The sequence below is a fragment of the Amphiura filiformis genome, chromosome 8 (genome assembly GCF_039555335.1).
Source record: "Amphiura filiformis chromosome 8, Afil_fr2py, whole genome shotgun sequence".
Classification (NCBI taxonomy): Eukaryota; Metazoa; Echinodermata; class Ophiuroidea; order Amphilepidida; family Amphiuridae; genus Amphiura; species Amphiura filiformis.
Window position 1 is genome coordinate 41,645,737 of NC_092635.1, and position 23,086 is coordinate 41,668,822.

General features: G+C 36.4%; 1 protein-coding gene across 1 annotated transcript; it reads left to right on the plus strand.

Annotated features, from left to right (window-relative positions):
• The first annotated feature begins 711 nt into the window (after positions 1 to 711).
• LOC140159051 (prostaglandin E synthase 3-like) lies at positions 712 to 22,253 on the plus strand. Its single transcript, XM_072182379.1, has 6 exons — positions 712 to 780; positions 9,774 to 9,960; positions 11,700 to 11,795; positions 18,913 to 18,999; positions 20,422 to 20,509; positions 21,903 to 22,253. Exons 1-6 carry the CDS (start codon positions 749 to 751, stop codon positions 21,941 to 21,943), a joined length of 531 nt encoding a protein of 176 aa, XP_072038480.1. The 5' UTR covers positions 712 to 748; the 3' UTR covers positions 21,944 to 22,253.
• Positions 22,254 to 23,086: the final 833 nt, after the last annotated feature.

The window sequence follows — 23,086 nt, forward strand, 5'->3', positions numbered from 1 at the left end:
GTGAATTATAGGGGGGGGGGGGATTTAGGCCTGCATTATGATAATAGGCAATAATTAAGGTTTTAAATTAGGGTTCCGAAGAAAATGCCAGTCCCCTGTAAAGGGGAGGGTAAAGTTGGCGGCACGCCAAAAAAAAAAAAAAAAGGGGTGGGGAAATTAAGGTTTTTAAGGGGAGGGCAAAGATTTTTGGCACGGCCAAAGAGGGGGAAAGCGATTTTGGCAGACCACTTTGAGAATTCACCACCCCGGGGTACGGGTATAGGCACACATAATTCAGTATTGCAGTGCCCCTTAAGGGTAATCGGTGGTGGTGGGGGCCGCCATATACTGTGGGGGGAAGGTCATAAAATGTTTGTCGCTGAAATAGGGGGTCGCAATTTTATTGACGCCGACTTTTTGTAAATTTGGGACCCCCTTCCTAATAAAATGCCAGTCCCTAGGGACCGTTCACAAACACTTGTTCAAGGGGCCTGATGCAAAAAAGGGGGGGGGGGCCAAAAGTGTCCCGAAAAGTGTTGACCCTCCTAATGGGGGCCCTGAAAAAATGACCACAAATTTTCCTGGGAAAATTGAGTTTATATGCTTTTTTATGGAGTTTTTATGTCAAAAAGCCCCCCCTATTAAACAAGTGTTTGTGAATGTTCATGTTTTGCTTGCTGTGTTGCCTACTCATGTACTGTTTTGATCGTGGATACTGAACTGGCAACCTTCCAGAACTTTCATTCACACGCTGGTTTCATGAAACAAAATGGCGACTACCACAATCTCCGATGACAAACCGTAAGTTTCTCCATTCTTCGCTATTTCAAACCAAAACTTTCAATCATCGATGAAGGAAATAAAGTAACACAAGTTAATTCTAAGAAATTTCAACAAAGCAAGTGAAAAAGTGTTACCAATTTTACGTTATAAATGAATTATTGTTGCGTGAGGAACGGGTGAGCAGAATTCTGCAACCATCACATGATCATAATTATAAATTTATGTACTATAATTATTTTTTTTAAATGTTTACGCAGCCCAGGGCCAGGCGCCCAAGCACTGCCTCACCGATTGCTTCACATTCTAGGCTAGAGACCATTGCATTCAAAATCTAGTCAGATTCGCTGAAGCATGACACAGTGTAAAGCAATGGAAGTTCAGTGTAATACTGTAAACACAGCCGATCACGACAGGTGATTGCATCAAAAATATTGCTAAAATTTTAATACACATCGGCAAAATTTTAGACTGTCCAAAATAGGCAAATCTTGTTCAAATGATACAGTTGAAAAGGTGAAAAAATTGCACCGCTGTCCGACCGAAAAACGATAGCAAAGTATGCACTCTAAGAGTCTAGCATCGAATGCGTAACTAGTCGCATGTCATACAAGTTGGGTATGCAAAAAGGGTGGAGGGATTACACTTTTCTGAAAATTGCGATACAAATTTGATTGGCTTTCCATAACCCCATATCCTACAGGCTACAGCAGTGGTTGATACAGCCTAATTTTATACTCTTTCAGTCAACTGAAGCATATAATTATGGTCATGTTTTTTCCATGTATATTGGGTACATGTACCAATTGCGTTGCATAGTATTTTTCAAGCGAATCACATGACAACATACTTTTCCAGGTTTGGTACTATCCAGTGGTGAAATTCAGTGGGCGACGGGAGCCGTTTGGCCCCCAGAAACTCTGAAATGGCCCCTGGTTCCATCTCAATTTTAGTTGACCAGGGGACACTTTTCTCACAAAACTGGCCCCCTGGATAGTGAACCAAAAATATCAAATTACAAGCAAATAGTGCTTATTTAACTCATCCAGCACATCTTTATTTTTATTGGCCCTTGGTAAAATTTTAGAAATCTTGGTGAACCAGGGGCCACTTTTTTTGCCTAAGTGGCCCCTGGTTCAAGCTCTCTTATTTTCACCCTTGGTACTATAGCTTCAGAAGTTTACATTAGAAGCCAATAAAAAGTACCGTATATATTCTGAGAGCATATACTCGGACGATTTCAGAAACGATACAATGGGAGTACAGGGTGATCGATACAATATACATTCAGTTAGGGGTGTCACATGAATGATATAATGTAAAGTTTTGACACATGTTTAATATATATAACTTAATTGCCCACCCAGCCATATAGAGGGTGGTCAAAAATCTATCAATATATAAATTTCTTCAAAACACCCCTTATCTGGTACTGGAGATGCAAATTTTCATGATTGAGGTACCGGTATGTGACTAGATGTAAAATAAGCTCAACAATCCAGTTTTGAAAGTTAAAAGATAATTTAACAAAGCGTTTTCATAAAAATGGACTTTTTGGATCAAAATTGAGAGTGAGTGCGCTCTTTCAGATTTGTCGCAAACTTTCTATGTTTTACTAGTTTTTAGTTTAATACTGAAGTAAAGAGGATCACCTCCAAGGTCTGCTTAAGAAATTTGAGCCAATCATGTTTAGGCCAAAAAAATGTGTTTGTTTGCCCAGACACGACCGACCCAAAAAATCTAAAAAACATCCCAACACTTTTTTTTTAAACAAAGATATAAAAATAAAGAAAATTATTTTTTTTCCTATACTTGGCTAACTCCACAGAAATTGCGCTGAGGTTGATACATCTAATGCCCCCCTCCCTTCGGGGCTTGTGCATTAGATGCATCAACATCAGTCGTGTGCATTATTTGCATTATTTTTGTCTAATATTTCTCTCCCAACAAGTAATACATGTTCATTAATCTATAGGCCTATTTTAAAGACACAAGTACAAAATGTGAGGCTGAATGTCATTTTTTTTCTCCTACCCCACTTGCTGCAACAGGCATGTAGTACCGCTAAGACAAAAAAAGAAAAGAAAAAAAAATCAACCTACAGTACCAACCCACTCCTTTCTACCCCATGTCTGGGCAAACAAACACTTTTTTTTTTTTTGCCTTATTTTGTCCGTAGCCCCCTTTTGAATGTTCCCCACATTAAATCCCTATTCAAATGCAGAGGTCAATGAACTTTATTAATGCAGCAACAAGTAATTAGTAATTTTTAATTGTCTAATCAACAAATACTGCGGCAATGAGATGCTAAATGTGATATCACTTGGCTGAGATCAAGTACAGTTCAACAAGTAGAAATCCATCAATAATGTGTATTGAGACTAGGCCTGGCATTTTCGGGTAATTTTGTACCGGCGCGTTTTTTTGGCGGGTAAACCGGTACCGAATTGCAAAAAGTTTTTTTTTTTTTTGGTTTTAGTAGTGTCGGTGGACCTAGACCTAAATGCTAGGATCATTCATGGTTGACCTAAAAAAAAAAAAAAATTTCAAGATGTTTTGTATTTTAATATGAAAATTGATAATTTGTATTCATGTCATACTCTATTAATGATTTCAAAATGCATTGAATTTGAATGCATTTTGAAATCATTAATAGAGTATGACATGAATACAAAATATGAATGTTCATTAAAAATACAAAACATCTTGAAATTGTTTTTTTTTTTTTTTTTTAGGTCAACCATGAATGATCCTAGCGTTAGGGCTAGGTCCGGGACACTACAAAACCGAAAAAATAAAAACTTAAAAAAAAATTTTGGTACCCGGGCAGGGTATTTCCTGCCCGGTAATGTAATCTTGGGCTGGTACCAATACCCGCCGAAAATGCCAGCCTTAATTGAGACAATAGTGACAGTGTATATTAAATCACCATTGTACAGCATTGTGATCCTCCGCCACATGAGCCACCCCTGACTTATAAGGATTAACGAAAGTTACAGTCATTAGTAGTAGTACAAACTAAAAGCATAACTTTTTGTTTCAGAAATTGAAAGGCCAATGTCCAAGGAAAAAAATAATATCAAACAAGCTCAGTCTAATATAAAATAAACAAACTGTATGCATGTAAACATGTTTTCATGAATGAGAATGCAACAGAGCCACCCTTTTTAGGTACCCAAAATAAAAAACATGACCTTATACATTATTCAGTAACAAAATCACATCAGTTGAAATGAAAAATGCCAGGGTTGGCGGGGCAGGCGGATGCGGGAGTGTGCAATAGGGCCTATGTGAAAATTCACATATCAGCATGTCAAAACTACTGGTTACTTTTTTCAAATCTAGTGAGGGTATGATGTATCGCATCACTAAATGCAATGCAATTTCCATCAACTGCTATGCACTTGTCCTGTCAGTGCAAATTTGGAGATTTTGACTTAAATTTCTTTAACCTTGAGTCAAGTAGAGTGATACCATCATACAGGATGGCATTCCCATCTTGTCAGAAAGGTATGTATGACGTATCAATACCGTAAATATGGCGGACTACCAATGCATTCAACAAATTGTGTGATTGCAATCTACCGCAAAAGTTTTGAACGTCTCACACACATAACAAATGCACTACGATCAAATAGGTTGATGACAACATTTGATTGAATGAACTGCACTGCGTCATGATTACGGTGATTCGGTGAAGGACACCGGTTCAAATCCTTTGTTTGGAGCCAATCAATAATTTCACGCACAACCTCTATACATAGGCCTACCATAATTAATTTAGCACATCGCCGGATCAATGTAATTTACAAGGCAATATTTTATTTATCAAGAACAACAAAAACAGTACTTGCCTGGGAATTTGAGCCAATCATGTTTAGGCCAAAAAAATGTGTTTGTTTGCCCAGACACGACCGACCCAAAAAATCTAAAAAACATCCCAACACTTTTTTTTAAAACAAAGATATAAAAATAAAGAAAATTATTTTTTTTCCTATACTTGGCTAACTCCACAGAAATTGCGCTGAGGTTGATACATCTAATGCCCCCCTCCCTTCGGGGCTTGTGCATTAGATGCATCAACATCAGTGCGTGTGCATTATTTGCATTATTTTTGTCTAATATTTCTCTCCCAACAAGTAATACATGTTCATTAATCTATAGGCCTATTTTAAAGACACAAGTACAAAATGTGAGGCTGAATGTCATTTTTTTTCTCCTACCCCACTTGCTGCAACAGGCATGTAGTACCGCTAAGACAAAAAAAATAAAAGAAAAAAAAATCAACCTACAGTACCAACCCACTCCTTTCTACCCCATGTCTGGGCAAACAAACACTTTTTTTTTTGGCCTTAGTTTGTCCGTAGCACCCTTTTGAATGTTCCCCACATTAAATCCCTATTCAAATGCAGAGGTCAATGAACTTTATTAATGCAGCAACAAGTAATTAGTAATTTTAATTGTCTAATCAACAAATACTGCGGCAATGAGATGCTAAATGTGATATCACTTGGCTGAGATCAAGTACAGTTCAACAAGTAGTTAAATCCATCAATAATGTGTATTGAGACTAGGCCTGGCATTTTCGGTAATTTTGTACCGGGTACCAGCAGCATTTTTCGGGCGGGTAAACCGGTACCAAATTGCAAAAAGTTTTTTTTTTTTTTGGTTTTGTAGTGTCGGTGGACCTAGACCTAAATGCTAGGATCATTCATGGTTGACCTAAAAAATTTTTTTAATTTCAAGATGTTTTGTATTTTAATATGAAAATTGATAATTTGTATTCATGTCATACTCTATTAATGATTTCAAAATGCATTGAATTTGAATGCATTTTGAAATCATTAATAGAGTATGACATGAATACAAAATATGAATGTTCATATTAAAAATACAAAACATCTTGAAATTTTTTTTTTTTTTTTTTTTTTTTAACTTTTATTTACTCTTGCTTTTTTGTTTTTTTTTATTGTCACTACAAAACCGAAAAAAAATAAAAAACTTTAAAAAAAATTGGGTACCGGGCAGGGTATTTCCTGCCCGGTAATGAATCTCGGTAATGGTACCCGAATACCACCGAAAATGCCAGCCTTAATTGAGACAATAGTGACAGTGTATATTAAATCACCATTGTACAGCATTGTGATCCTCCGCCACATGAGCCACCCCTGACTTATAAGGATTAACGAGTTACAGTCATTAGTAGTAGTACAAACTAAAAGCATAACTTTTTGTTTCAGAAATTGAAAGGCCAATGTCCAAGGAAAAAAATAATATCAAACAAGCTCAGTCTAATATAAAATAAACAAACTGTATGCATGTAAACATGTTTTCATGAATGAGAATGCAACAGAGCCACCCTTTTTAGGTACCCAAAATAAAAAACATGACCTTATACATTATTCAGTAACAAAATCACATCAGTTGAAATGAAAAATGCCAGGGTTGGCGGGGCAGGCGGATGCGGGAGTGTGCAATAGGGCCTATGTGAAAATTCACATATCAGCATGTCAAAACTACTGGTTACTTTTTCAAATCTAGTGAGGGTATGATGTATCGCATCACTAAATGCAATGCAATTTCCATCAACTGCTATGCACTTGTCCTGTCAGTGCAAATTTGGAGATTTTGACTTAAATTTCTTTAACCTTGAGTCAAGTAGAGTGATACCATCATACAGGATGGCATTCCCATCTTGTCAGAAAGGTATGTATGACGTATCAATACCGTAAATATGGCGGACTACCAATGCATTCAACAAATTGTGTGATTGCAATCTACCGCAAAAGTTTTGAACGTCTCACACACATAACAAATGCACTACGATCAAATAGGTTGATGACAACATTTGATTGAATGAACTGCACTGCGCCATGATTACGGTGATTCGGTGAAGGACACGGTTCAAATCCTTTGTTTGGAGCCAATCAATAATTTCACGCACAACCTCTATACATAGGCCTACCATAATTAATTTAGCACATCGCCGGATCAATGTAATTTACAAGGCAATATTTTATTTATCAAGAACAACAAAAACAGTACTTGCCTGGGAATTTGAGCCAATCATGTTTAGGCCAAAAAAATGTGTTTGTTTGCCCAGACACGACCGACCCAAAAAATCTAAAAACATCCCAACACTTTTTTTAAAACAAAGATATAAAAATAAAGAAAATTATTTTTTTCCTATACTTGGCTAACTCCACAGAAATTGCGCTGAGGTTGATACATCTAATGCCCCCTCCCTTCGGGCTTGTGCATTAGATGCATCAACATCAGTCTTGTGTGCATTATTTGCATTATTTTTGTCTAATATTTCTCTCCCAACAAGTAATACATGTTCATTAATCTATAGGCCTATTTTAAAGACACAAGTACAAAATGTGAGGCTGAATGTCATTTTTTTTTTCTCCTACCCCACTTGCTGCAACAGGCATGTAGTACCGCTAAGACAAAAAAAGAAAAGAAAAAAAATCAACCTACAGTACCAACCCACTCCTTTCTACCCCATGTCTGGGCAAACAAACACTTTTTTTTTTTTTGGCCTTAGTTTGTCCGTAGCACCCTTTTGAATGTTCCCCACATTAAATCCCTATTCAAATGCAGAGGTCAATGAACTTTATTAATGCAGCAACAAGTAATTAGTAATTTTTAATTGTCTAATCAACAAATACTGCGGCAATGAGATGCTAAATGTGATATCACTTGGCTGAGATCAAGTACAGTTCAACAAGTAGTTAAATCCATCAATAATGTGTATTGAGACTAGGCCTGGCATTTTCGGGTAATTTTGTACCCCCGGCGCGTTTTTCGGGCGGGTAAAGTACCCGAAATTGCAAAAAGTTTTTTTTTTTTTGGTTTTGTAGTGTCGGTGGACCTAGACCTAAATGCTAGGATCATTCATGGTTGACCTAAAAAAAATTTTTTTTTAAATTTCAAGATGTTTTGTATTTTTAATATGAAAATTGATAATTTGTATTCATGTCATACTCTATTAATGATTTCAAAATGCATTGAATTTGAATGCATTTTGAAATCATTAATAGAGTATGACATGAATACAAAATATGAATGTTCATATTAAAATATAAATATCTTGAAATTTTTTTTTTTTTTTTTTTTTTTTTTTAGGTCAACCATGAATGATCCTAGCGTTTAGGTCTAGGTCCGGGGACACTACAAAACCAAAAAAAATAAAAACTTTAAAAAAATTTGGGTACCGGGCAGGGTATTTCCTGCCGGGTAATGTAATCTCGGCGGGTACCGAATACCCACCGAAAATGCCAGCCTTAATTGAGACAATAGTGACAGTGTATATTAAATCACCATTGTACAGCATTGTGATCCTCCGCCACATGAGCCACCCCTGACTTATAAGGATTAACGAGTTACAGTCATTAGTAGTAGTACAAACTAAAAGCATAACTTTTTGTTTCAGAAATTGAAAGGCCAATGTCCAAGGAAAAAAATAATATCAAACAAGCTCAGTCTAATATAAAATAAACAAACTGTATGCATGTAAACATGTTTTCATGAATGAGAATGCAACAGAGCCACCCTTTTAGGTACCCAAAATAAAAAACATGACCTTATACATTATTCAGTAACAAAATCACATCAGTTGAAATGAAAATGCCAGGGTTGGCGGGGCAGGCGGATGCGGGAGTGTGCAATAGGGCCTATGTGAAAATTCACATATCAGCATGTCAAAACTACTGGTTACTTTTTCAAATCTAGTGAGGGTATGATGTATCGCATCACTAAATGCAATGCAATTTCCATCAACTGCTATGCACTTGTCCTGTCAGTGCAAATTTGGAGATTTTGACTTAAATTTCTTTAACCTTGAGTCAAGTAGAGTGATACCATCATACAGGATGGCATTCCCATCTTGTCAGAAAGGTATGTATGACGTATCAATACCGTAAATATGGCGGACTACCCAAATGCATTCAACAAATTGTGTGATTGCAATCTACCGCAAAAGTTTTGAACGTCTCACACACATAACAAATGCACTACGATCAAATAGGTTGATGACAACATTTGATTGAATGAACTGCACTGCGTCATGATTACGGTGATTCGGTGAAGGACACCGGTTCAAATCCTTTGTTTGGAGCCAATCAATAATTTCACGCACAACCTCTATACATTGATAGGCCTACCATAATTAATTTAGCACATCGCCGGATCAATGTAATTTACAAGGCAATATTTTATTTATCAAGAACAACAAAAACAGTACTTGCCTGGGAGAATTGCATCTATAATAATAAATTAGTCATTTATTAAAAGCGCACTAATGTATGCAAAGGCGGCCTCTAGGTGCTATAAAAACCAGGGTCAGAAATTGGGCGAGAATCCATTCTTGCAAAGATTCTCGGCAACAAAATTGCAAGAATCTAAATGGATTCTCGTAAATATTTCAATTTATCATACAAAGTTATATGGCGAGAATCCATAGATTCTTGCAAAATTCCACTGGGAGAATCCAAAAGGATCAGGGCTGGAAAAAATTTCCCTGGAAGATGATCAAAATTTCCCTTCAAAAAGACAAATTTTCCTCCAAACTTCCAAATTTCCCGGGAAGGAGCTTTCCACACTTTTTCCAAGCCTGACTACGATAGATAAAATCATACAACATGCCACACATAACCAAGGCAGTAATAACATCAAAAACATTGCTTATAAAGTAATACCATAGAATAATATAATCATCAACACTTTTGATTTTGTTCTCTAGACAAATCAGATGCAGAGACTGCCTTTTGAGAGTGAGAGCAATCACTCCCCTACAGCTCTTCTTAAGTTGCATTTTCAAGAGCAATTTATAGCTCTTCTAGATGACTCATTAAATTCTTTATGCTTTAATGGCCACAGGTGCAAACAACTCTTCTAAAGCTCTCCTTGAAGAGACCAGAAGAGCATTCTACAGCTCTTCTCTCATTTTCAGAAGGCAGTCCCTGAGATGTTTACAATTTAACACATTAATATTCATTACTCGTTTCCAGGATATACCCTGCAGTAAAATGGGCACAGAGAAAAGACAGAATTTATGTGACGTTAGACGTAGAAGACATTGACTCAATGGCTGAGGTCAAACTAAACAACTCTACCCTATACTTTCACGGCAAGGCCGGACATGAAAATAAAATATATGAAGTACAACTAGAATTCTATGGCGCAGTAGATCCAAAGGTATGTAAAATAATGTGTGTGATCCAGGCTATTACTAACTTAATTTGATGGCGTAGATTTGAGTTTTGTACTTCCCAAATGATCTGATTATGAAGTTTGCAGGGTTAAATTGCACTGGCTGTTTATAATAGAGGCAACATTTTTCACGTTCCATAATTTCTAAGAGCTGGCAGCCTGGCACACTAACATCTTGGGTCCTACCAAAAGTTAACTTATTTGTTAAAACTTCCTGACATTATTTTCACTGTAAAAAGTATAATGAAGGACATAATTATTATCTTATCCATAACTTACAGATTGGATCATTTTCATGAAGCATGCATCTACTCATTTCCAAGGCCACTATTTTAAAACCAAATAACTTGTAACCACTAAATTAAGTGTATTTCCTGAAAGAACATAATATGTAATTTAGCTGTTATTTGAAGGTTCATCAAACATAATGAGAATCATTTTGCAACAATGTTATGTGACACATTACATAGCTTAAGGGGGTACTACACCCCTGCCCAATTGTGTGCCTATTTTTGCATTTTTCTCAAAAATGATAGAGCATTGGTGACAAGTAAGATATGTATATTATAGGGGCAAGGACTACAACTGCCACACTGGAAATTTTATTTCAGCACAGACAACAGTTGTGGAGTTACAGTCAAAAATGAGGGAAAACCAATATTTGATCAATAAATCAATAACTACTTGCCTTGAGTTGCTGAATTTTCAGTGCAGTAGTTGTAGTCCATGCCCCTATAATATACATATCTTACTTGTCACCAATGCGCTATAATTTTTGAGAAAAATGCAAAAATAGGCACAAAATTGGCCAGGGGTGTAGTACCCCCTTAATTAACAAGATAATGTAAGCAATTAATTGGGCATCAGTTTATATTATTTTTTATCACATGAGAAAATGGTACATTAGGCTCATGTGAGAAGGTTGAATTCTGGTCAACACTTTTAAAAGTATTTATAAAATTCACCCATTTTACAAAGTGGTATGGTGACAAATAGACCCTGTTCATGCTGTCCATGTTGTGCATTTTTAGTTTCACTCTTAGTTTCACCAGCGGTCACCTGTCTTTTGTGATTTACCTTTTTCGGTAAATCCCATAAGCCTTTGCGAGTACACCTGAGATGTTGTCATTTGACGTCACATTGTCTGACACTGATGCGCACATCGTTTAGCAAACATCGTTTCTGCGCATGGCAAGTCGGTGTGACATCAAATGACGACATCTCAGGGGTACTCGCAAAGGCTTACGGGATTTACCGAAAAGGTCAATTCACAAATGATAGGATAATGTTTGTGGTGGATTGTCAAAGGGGTAATTAAAATATTGTGATATTTATTTCAAACACCATATTTTACACGATCAAAGGGAATGACTCCGAATGAGTAGGATGTCGCTGATATTGTTTTTTAGATATTGGCAAAAACAGTGTTCAAATTCTTTTGTTTTATGTTGTTTTCTCATAAATTGGTAACCAGATGTACGATTTTGATTTGGTTTCCATCAAAATGTTGCATTCGTAAACTGCCAGGAAATGATTTTCAAAACTTCTTATTGAAAATTGTGGACATGTGATTCATTAGTCATTCCCTTGGTCAAGTCACATATAAAGACTCTGAAATATGTAGAAATATATGCCGATCTTTCTTGAATGTTTTCAGCAGAACTGTATGTCTTTCTTCCCTTATTGTGTCCTTATTTGTTTTGCATGTTTTGTTTATTTTCTAGCATTCGAAAGAATTAAGAACAGGGAGGGAAATGTTCTTCGACATACACAAGAAAGAGTCAGGTTTTTGGCCCAGGTTGCTAAAAGTGTCAGGCAAAGTAAGTACTCTGTAAAATAATATAATATAAACTGCTGAGTAAAATAAACCAGTGCAGAAGATTGTCAATATCATGGCTAAACCCAGCAAAAGGTTGACACAATTCTGCCCTCTGAGAGTGTTTAAGGGTTGACGAGGTATTGTTGGTTGAAGCAACCTAAAAATCGATTTTCATTATCTAGATCAATATATTATTGAAAATTGACACCTTGATGTTTTGCAAAAGTTCATTCTACAAATCGTATACTCTGCAAACTTGCTTAATTTATTGTTGTTAATTAGTTATGTACGTTTTACAAAAGTGTTGTTGTTTCAAATTCAAATTCAAATTCAAATTTTATTTATACACGGAAAGGCCCAGATCAGCCCTTGAGCTGGTCTTCCCTGGGGCCGTGTTTTACAACAAGTATAAACAACGATATAATATCAAAAAATAAGAACATATACAATGTGAAATTAAAAAACATATACATACAAGCAGTAGGAAAAATAAGTAATGCAAAATAACTAGGTAAAATTTAGATCATAATCACTGAATAACAGTCTTTTGAAGGAAGCAAGACTTACAGAGGACTGTGCTGAAGATGACAAATTATTCCACATAGTAGCACCTCTGTAAGAAAGACTACGCTTCTTATAGTTATTTGAAGGAAAAGGAATATTAACATTTTTGGATTAAGCCTGAGGTCGATTTATATTCCTTTTCCGTAAATAACTTACATATATTTTCAGGAAGTATATTGTTTGTCACTTTATACATAAATTCAGCAAGATGGATATTTCTAATCTTATCAAGAGATAACCATTTAAGTTGTTCCAGAACTTCAGCTCCTTAATAGAATCATTTTTGCTACAATTGCCCCAAATTACATCACAATAGTTGAAGTGTGGTGCAACAATAGAGTTATAGATAATTTTAAGGGTACTTTCAGAGACAAAATATTTAGCCCTTCTGATCATTGAGATATTTCTTGCAGATTTTTTACAAACATTTTCCATATGATCATGCCAATTTAAATTACAATCAATTATTACGCCTAGATGAGTGCTGGAGTAAACCTGACTTTAGCATTACCATTTATATGTACATTTAAACTATTGTGATTAATTTTACTTAGTCGCCAATGTGAACCCATCATCATAAATTTAGTTTTATTCTCATTCAGACTCAGTTTATTATTGTCTAGCCATAGTTTGATACTCGACAGATCATTATTTAAGCTATTTACAATATCAATGTCATTTTTGGCAGAGCAGTAAATTATAGTGTCATCAGCATACATACTGATTTGAGAAAAGTGAAGACAATTAGGCAAGTCATTAATAAATAGAATGAAAAGGAGTGGTCCTAGGATTGAACCCTGAGGAACACCATAATTTATAGAATCAAAGTTAGAAAGTGTACCATTTACAAAAGTAGCTTGAGTACGATTAGAGAGATAACTTTTGAACCATCCAATACTGTATTTGCTAACTCCAAAATTTTTCAGTTTTTGAATCAGAATATTGTGATTTACAGTGTCAAATGCCTTTCTTAAGTCAATTAAAGCAATGCCAATTATATTACCATCATTAATAGCACCATACCAGTCTTCAGTTATGGAAGCAAGTGAAGTTGAGGTAGAATGTAGAGGTCGGAACCAGACTGATTGGGAGAAATAAGACTATGAGAATTTAAATAAGTGTAAAACTGATCAAAATGGCTCTTTCAATAATTTTTGATACAACAGACAAAATGGAAATGGGCCTATAATTATTTGGATCACAATGCTGACCACTTTTAAAAATAGGTGTGACTTTGGCTTTTTTCCAATTTGTAGGAAAAGTACATGACATAATAGAATAATTAATAATGTGAGTTAATATTGGTGCAATAACATGTGCTCCTGCTTTCAATAATTTGGCAGAAATCTCATCAAGACCGGTTGCCTTATTGGTAGGAATATTACATAATTGTTTGAGTACATAGTCAACTGTAACTGGGATAATATCAAAAGACATTACATTATTTACATCATCATCACAACCATTATTATATTTACAAGTATCATTTCTACCAAGTTCAGCAGCAAGATTAGAACCAATAGATGTGAAAAATTTATTGAGTTCATTAGAGATTTCTTTGTTATTGCTAACCTCCCCATCTTTGGTTTTAATGCAATTGATTTTTGAATATGATTTCTTAGATGGCACGATGTGGCGCAATTGCTGCCATGTTTTCTTAGTGTTACCTTTACAAGAAGCAAGTGAATCGGTAAGATATGTGCGCTTACTTTTCCTTATTGCACTGGTAACCTTATTTTTAATAGCACGATAATGAGCCCAGTCCTCAGATTTATTTGATTTAATAGCATTACGTTTTGCATTATCGCGATCACGCATCAAATTAGTTACAGCAGGAGTTAACCATGGGCTTGTATTTGGTTTAACTCTTCTCTTTTTTAGAGGTGCATGATTATTTGCAACATTTAAAAATATTGATTCAAATTTATCCAAAGCCAAATCAACATTTGCTGCTTGATACACAGAAGCCCATGACACATTCTTAAGTTCGTCTACAAAAGAATAATGTTCAAATTGTTTATAAGACCTGGATTTAACATATTTGTGACCATTATTGAGATGCTGTTCTTTCCCTTTGATAAAATATATAAGTGAGTGGTCACTAATACCATTATGAATAACACCTGAATGAGTTACTTTACTAGAATTTGATGTATGAATGTGATCAATAAGAGTTTTAGAGTATTGAGTGATACGAGTAGGTTCCTTAATAAGCTGATTAAGATTATAAAATGAACTTAAATCCATTAACTTCTTAGTATAACAATGAGGATGATCAGAGAGTAGGTCACAATTGAGATCACCTATCAGGAAATAGTCCTTATTTTCTGAATCAACTTTGGAGAGAACAGTGTCAAATGTCAATGTGATTAAAGAGATCAATAGATGAATTAGGTACTCTATACCAATAAATCATAATATAAGGTTTACAATGTTGAGGCATCAATTCAATACATATAATTTCAAGATCATTTGGCATAAGATCATGGCGGATATTATAATTTATATTATCCTTAATGTATACAGCTACTCCGCCGCCATCCCTATTTCGATCAGAACGATGAATTGAAAAATTATCTATAGAAACTTCACTATCAGAAAAAGTGTCATCAAGAAGAGTTTCACAAAGACCAATGATATCAATATTATTAATATGAGCAACATAACGAATATCATCAATATATTTGGGGAGACTGGCAATGTTTAGATGTATTATTTTAGTACCTTTTACATTAGGAATAGATTTTACATTATGTTTACAATCAGAAGTGTTATCATTTAAAACATATGTATTACTAGGTGACATAAATGCATCATTAGAAGATGTGCTACAAGGAGACACTGTACATGTATTTGTATTATCATTTGAAGAGCAAACTTCAACATCTGAAATATCAGAATAATCATGTTTTGAAACATTTCTATAAGAAAATGCATTCTTCTTTGAAACATTTGCATCAATATCATTTTCAATTTGTATATTATTATCAACATTATTAGAAACATCAGAAATCATATCATTATCAACAGCAAAAGACTCATTATGAGATATAGCATGAGTGTTACCACAATCAGACCAATTTGTTGTCAAGGTATCAGAATAATTTACATGGTTAATATTGACAGAGTTATCATCATACATGTAGTCTTGATCTGAAAGAGTCACATTAACACTATTATTTTCATTTAACCCCTTTTCCACGATGAGAGATCTTGGAGAAAAGGGGATTTATCCAGTCCGCGAAGATAGTCAATATAATTTTTAGCAAGAGCAAGAAGTCCACTTGGTTTTAAGTGAATTCCATCAGCGAAAGCTACATGGTGAAGATTAATGTTATCATTGGCAATGTATGTCCAGCCCTTCGTCTTACATAGGTGGGCGATTGCACGGTTGATGGTTACAACATATGATTGTCTCATCATCTTCATCTGAGCAGTCAGTCCAGAGAAGGCAAGATGAACATCATCTCTTCTCATTATGAGTTCACCAAGTTGTTGCAGTGTATTCATGCAGGATGCTGGTTGTTGGAGATGGATATTGTTCGTCCCACAATGAACGATGACAATGTTCGGCTGAATTTCAGTCAAAATCGAAGGTGCAAATTTCAGCCACATTTCAGGAGTACTGCCAGGTAGACTGTAATTAACAACTCGGTAGCGACTTGACAGTCTCCGACCAATAAGTCCTTTGGGGATGGAATCGCCCATAATTAGCACGACTCGCTTCTTTCTTGGATCAAAAGGAGGTTTCTGTGGTGCAGCCGGTGATGAAGGTTTAGGTACCTGGGTTGATGGTTTTGACAATGCTGCTTCCAAATAAGTTTTGTCAGTTGTTCTATTTTTCTGTGCTGTAGTTTTCTTGACGATTTTATGGCTAGGGGGTTGTGTGGCTTTGTGAATGGGCAGCCTTACTGGTCCAGCTGGAGGTATAACTTCATTACAGTCCTGTACCTCAAGAGCATAAAATCTATTTGCAGTTGAGATGCTGTTGGATATACAGTGAGAAGTGGGTGCAGTTTTCTTTGGATGTACGAAAGGTTGTGATGATCTGGGAACATTTTCAAGAGATTTTGATTTGGTTTCCAAAACCGCGTTTCTGTCGGAGAGTTCCTTATAGGAAGAGGATAGTTGTACATATGCTGACCTAAGCTCCTGAATTCAGTAAGTTGCTTTTTCAAGTCATTATTTGAGTCTGTTAAGCGCCTGATTTCATTCCATAAGTCAGTTTCAGTGTCAATATGTTGCTTCAGTAGTTTAGCATCAGTGTCTCCAGAAGATGTAGTTTGAATATGTTTTGTTACATATTTAACTGATGCTTGGACTTCAGTACAGTTAGTTGACACTTGAGTTTGTGCAGAGCTTGAGACATGTAGAGCATTTTCTTCATGTGGTGTAGGGCAAGGAGATGGTGGACAGTCATCATAGATGAGAGAGAAGTTAGGTATTGGCGCAGAAAAGTTATTTACTGGCATAGGAGTTGATGTCACAGGATCAACAGTAGATACATGTAGGTCATTCTTATCAGACAATTTCTCAGCAATTTCTGGAAGAACAGTGTCTACCCAAGTTGAATGTGCAGTACCCTGTACTGATACTGTGTTTGTTGATGAGTAGCAGGTGATTGTGACTTGTTCTAGAGTGTCAGGCATTAATGTTCTGTAGATAAGTCCACATTTTCTGTTATTTTGCGGAGAACCATAATGTGTACTCAATTCATGATTCAGGCGCTCAAAGATATCTGGATGTACAGCTATGGTTGTTGACTGTGTTTTTGGTTCTACTTTCCACATTGAGTTATCATATATTTCCTTGTTTGTAAAACCACTAAAAGTACCATTGAATGTGGCATTGAAGGAGTGCCATAGATGGGTGACTCCCTTTGTTATCCTCGTTAAGTCCATTGTGAAGAGGCAGGATGTTCAGCAATTGACACAGCAAAAATCAATACAGTCATGTACAGGTGTGTGTATACCAATAGCTGAAGTTTGTATTATAACAGGAAAATTCAGATATAAAGTCACAAATTTCTCCAAAATAATGATGAAAACCATAAAACAAAGTTTATCTGCAGATTCTTGGTATCAAGATGAACATTTCCATATATAAATCAAGTGGTAGTTGTAAGTAAATCCAGTATAATCATATGATAGAGTGAGAGCTGATGGAGTGTGCTGCTCACTGCTACTTCAGCCCTCTTCACAACGTAACTCAAGAACCGCAGCACCTATAAAAGTATATCTGTGATATTTTAATTCTTCTACACGCTCGCTATGAATTGAGCAATGCAGTTTTTGCCAAAGCTCACTACCATTCGTATGATGCTGTGAACTACCAAATCACAACAGTTTAAAATAATTAATAACCTTAAGGCATCCAAAGGGAGACCTTATGACAGCATACATGGATTAATAATATACAGAGATTAAGCCCCATGTCTGTGCTTGAGCATGATTGAATTGGCTGATGCCGTTATTTGATATTTTTGATTTGATTTATTTGGGTTTTGACAACCTTGGATAACCCAAGAAAGCCTCTATTGAAGCTTATTTCCATTGGGGTCTGTTTGAACACCGGGACGGGTCAGGGGTTAACACCCTACTCTTTTTAAAACTGGCTGCGAGATACATGTACAGGTATGGCTCTCTGTACACACGGGACCGGCGGCTTAACATCCCCTCCGAAGGACCGAGTACTTTCATGATTCATTTACCCAATTCTAAATGAACAATGGGAGAGCGGAAGTCTGAATGTAATTTACAGAGGTTGCCAATTAATTTCAGACATTTTTTCCCCAAGTTTATATATCTTGGCAAATCTCCACCACCAGGAATTGAACCCTGGACCTTATGCACTAAAGGCAAGTGCCCTAACCATTAGGTCACACTCTCCCTAACAGTGTTTGAACCTTGCGACCACCTATCCGAACGTATACCGAGCATCAAACTTGTCAGCATGTACACAGAGCTGCCAACCCTTCTTGATCCTGCAGAAGACCTCCTCATTTGCTGACAATCTTCTGTCTTCTGCAAAACATTATATCTTCTGCATTTGTAGCCATCTGGCTAAATCTTCTGCATTTACAGCTATCTGGTTAAAAATCCCTGTCCTGTACGCCCACTGTCAAGTCCTTTTGCAACAAAAGGAAAGGCATTTTTAAGGGTCTCAAAAAGCTAACATCTAGGAGCTTTCGTGGGCGCTGATCCCACACAAGGGCTGCTGCTCTTGGAGCGAGAGCGCCACATCCTAAGCTTTTTTTACACTTAGCAGAAATCTTCTGCATTTAAATGCTAGCTTGCTTTCCATTACGATTGTGGTACTTACTTTTATGTAACCTTTGGCTAAAATTTCCCATCTGAACACTTTGAACAGGTAAAATGCTATCTAGACCATTACACTACATACATGGTGTACGGGATGTTCATCACATCAAGACGTCCAGCTATAGTCACGACCAGCGGAGTGACATGCATTGGCGACATCGCTGTGAAATTAGACACTTTTTTTCATGGAAATTGACCAAGACAGTAATTTTAATCCCATATCTCTTGATCTAGGTACATTATGTAAAAGTAGACTTTAACAGATGGCGAGATGAGGATGATTCTGAAGAAGATATGCAAGATGACAGGAGTTTAGAAGATGTGAGTAGTACTACTTAAAGGGCAGTGGTGGCACCAGGATTTTTGGGGGGCATTGGGGACAAAGTGAATTTCAGGGGCAAAGTCAACAATCTTTGCACATATTACAGCAAAAAGTGGGAATTTTCTTAAATTTTCAATTGATCGTCGGCTTTTCATCCCACCTACATACACTTTAAGTATAAATCATCAGATTTATAAAGTTTACTTCAAGTACTGTTAAATATCAAAAATATCAATTTTTAATAATTTGCCATAAAATGTGTATTACATTGCTAATTTCAAAAAATCAAAATTATTTGATATCAGAAGGACATTCTTCGTATTCAGAAAGCAATTTGATATGTCTGATGTGCTCTAATGTCCCACAATAAATACTGTCCAAACGTTCATAGTTCATACCCCCATCCCTTGACCCGATCAATGGCCTCATACCCCATTTTTCTTCATCAAAACTGACATTTTAGTATCTCATTACCCTAGTTTTGACCCTGGATATGTTTCATTTAGATGTTTGTGAACAAAAATGCGGTGAATTTAAGGTTTGAGAAATTTTGAAGGCTGTTGCTGGCAAGTAGCAAGTGAATTTAGTTGGACAGAAAATTTAGGCCCATATTTATATAGTATTTTACAGTCAAATATTTGCATCACAAATGTGCAATCACTTTGAGAAATTGCCTTGGTGCCCTTCTCAAATTTTGAACAGTTGCCATGATGCCCTTTTGAAATATTATCAACGTGCCCTAAAAAAGTTGCTGTGCCCCTTCAGATCCGTAATCGAGGGAGTGTGAATTTCAAATGGGTTTACCTGAATGGGTGACTCCATTTGAAATCTATACCCCCTGTATGGGAGGTTAAGGTCATGTCTTCCATAGGAAATGTATGGATTTCAACAGGAATAGCCCATTACACAGTGAGCCCAGAGAGGCAAGTTTTTCAGGATTAATCCTGATTTTTGACCTTCTTTTCCCCAAACATAAGTGTAGGAAAATTGATAAGATTTTCAGCATGGCCATGTTTTTCCTAGTATTTCCTGTTTCCACCTACCATATTCATTCCTATAAGCGCCCATGCCCCAATAAGCACCCACCCAGGGTATTTTCAATTTGCTAAAGGGTGCCATTAATGTTGAAGTGACGGATAGACGTCGATACAGTGAAATAGCTGGGGGATTAGTTCCTGTGTAAACATGCAATATATTTTCTGCATCAGAAAAGCTACTGGAACGTCTCAGGACCCTTTTATAACGTATGTAAATTTGTCTCTAATAAACGCCTGTTAGGAAAAAATTGGGTAAACCTTGTAAAAAATAAGCGCCCACCCATAATGACTCTGTTAAGTGCCCTGGGCGCTTATTGGAATGAATACGGTACTTTCAACTAAGAATCAAATAGATTGATTTGTTTTGCGTTGATTTGTTTTCAGATGATGCGTCAAATGTCCAGTGGTACAACAGATTTACCAGACATGGATGACCTCAAAGCGCCTGATAGTGATGATAGTGATGATGAAGGTAGGCCTGCATAATGATAAAAAATGATATAAAATAAAGAAAATCAACTTGTTGTGACCAGCTCTTAGAAAGAAGAACACACACACCCACATACCCACCCCTGTAAGTGCCTCCAAACAAGGATGTACGAAGTAAAAAAAGCACTGTACTATCCAATTGAGGACACACATTCCTGCAGTGAATCGACAAACCGTGGACATACACACTATGAGATGGTACTATCATAAGGGGGTACACCTTTATACCGCCAACAGAAGACGTTTTACATCATTTCCGTCATCCTGCACCTACAGACAGACTGTAGACACTACACAGTCCACGTTTTGGTGCGTGTCCACGGTTGGAGGTGTGTTACTACAAATAATGGTCTTGTTTGCCAGCAAACATCTACTCCTCCCCTCCCCCCCCACACACACACAAGGAAGCAATAAAATACGAAGTATGGACAAGGGAAAAAATAAGTAGGCTCTTGCACTCTATTTACCCACTGGTTAACATGAAATAGCCTCTTGTACTGTATAAGTGGTAATTTTCACGTACAATTATTTTCGTGAATGGAGTGAGAGAAACATTTTTGCAATTGTTATTTTCACAATTGCCTAGTCTTGCCCTGTACTTGCAATACATTATACATATATTTGGGAGGTGTTAATTTCGCGGATGGCACTCCAATCGCGAAACCGCAACTTCTACAGTATAATGTGACTGGGAGTTACTTTTAAGCTGAAACTCTCTCCTGGCAGAAAGTCTCAATAACTTATGCATATGCATGCCAGAATACATGTATACACGCCAGATTACATGTTGCATGTTTTTAACTCCTGGTGGGTTGCAAGTAGCTCCCTGCTTACTTCCAAATCCACCTCAACCAGTGCGACGTTTTCATAAAAGTACAGCCTAGTTCAAACACTGCTATTTTCTGCCGATCTAACATTGCCTCTGATTGGTCAATTACATAATATCTTCACTTTAATCACCAATCAGGATGGAGCTTTGCAAATAATTCACCCCAATTTTATCGTGTGGTGAAATTATTCTAACAATATTGCTGATTGGGCCAATTGATAATGAAAACTTCTTTTTGGTCAATCGCCAGGTAGTTCTCATGGGGTTAAGTATGGAAGCGGTAAGAATTATGGACAATTGCAGAAGACAATATATATAAATCGGGTGTGGTTCTCAGGATTTTTCCTGTGCCTAAAATTTACAAAAGAAATTTTTGATTTTCAGCCTGTTTGGGGTATTTTAGCCCAATTTCACGCTGTTTTTCAGGATTTTGTACTAGTTTCAGGATATTTCTCAAGATTTGAATCACAACCCTGATAAATTGTAGTATGCATCAAATTCAGATTTCAACCTTTCTGTGTTATTATTTCTTCATATTATCGTACAGATTTACCAGACTTGGAAGAAACGGCAGACACAAAGGAGTAGCCCTTGTCCCATCACCACCATCCCTACCCATACATTATAGATCATCATTGTATTAGAAGACGTCCTTTTTTGTGATATTCATCAATGGCTTGGAAGAGAGATCAGCAGTTGCACTTCATTTCTTCAACTTCAAAAACTTTTCGATTGACATAGAATACAAGCCATGGCAAGTGGCAAGAATTTGTCCAGTTAAAGCATTTTCTGTATTTCTGATTTGTTGAGTATGAATAAGGTGTAGTCATTGGTTGTGGATGAATTAACTGCACAGAAAACTTATGAAGTTAAATGTGGCCAACATTACACAAAAAAAGGTGTAATAGATTATCAGATAGAAAAAAAACAGCGAAGTGCATTCAGATGTACTTGTCATCGTGGTTGATACACCCCAAAATGATTATGAAACATGTATGATGATCATGGATGCCCTAACCTCAGATTTATTAATGTCCAGAATCTGAAAGGGAGATGGTTTTGCTGCATGATAAATATGTGAAGCATTAATGGCAAAAAACCAAGAAGGCCAAGTTAAACTTATTCTCTAAAATGTAATATTATAAGGGTGGAGAGGGTCTGTATCATTGATATCTGATAAGAAAACATTGTAGTCACTTTTAAGTTGCTTGTTGGCTAACAACAGGTCAAAACTCATCTTTACAAATCATTTGATTCACCAGAAGCAGAACAGTTCACACACCATACCTGATCATTCGTAAAATATATTGTTATGGCTTCTGCATGGAGATTTTAATGAGACATGTAAATTTTTTATTCTTTTGAGGGAAACAATGATCCCTTTGTTAATTTGTTAATGTTTATCAAACATTCTGTCTGTTGAGAGTAAAGTTCATATCATGACACTGAGCTGTAGAGGATGGCATTAGAGATTCTTAGTCAGTGGGAGTGGTCTAGTTCGTAGAAACATTTTTGATTGGACAATCGCAAGATTTCGGTGCCGTTTATCAGGCCGTAGCGACCCCACGTCATCATGCGTCTTGATAATATCTTACACGCTTGTAGAGGTGCGCGTATGTATCGCGCTGTATGCGGAGACTAGTGCGGAATACGCGACGCGCTAGCAGTACGCGCAACAGAATACGTGAAGTTGTAAACAAGTTTCGTTCATTTTATAATGAGGGGAGTTTT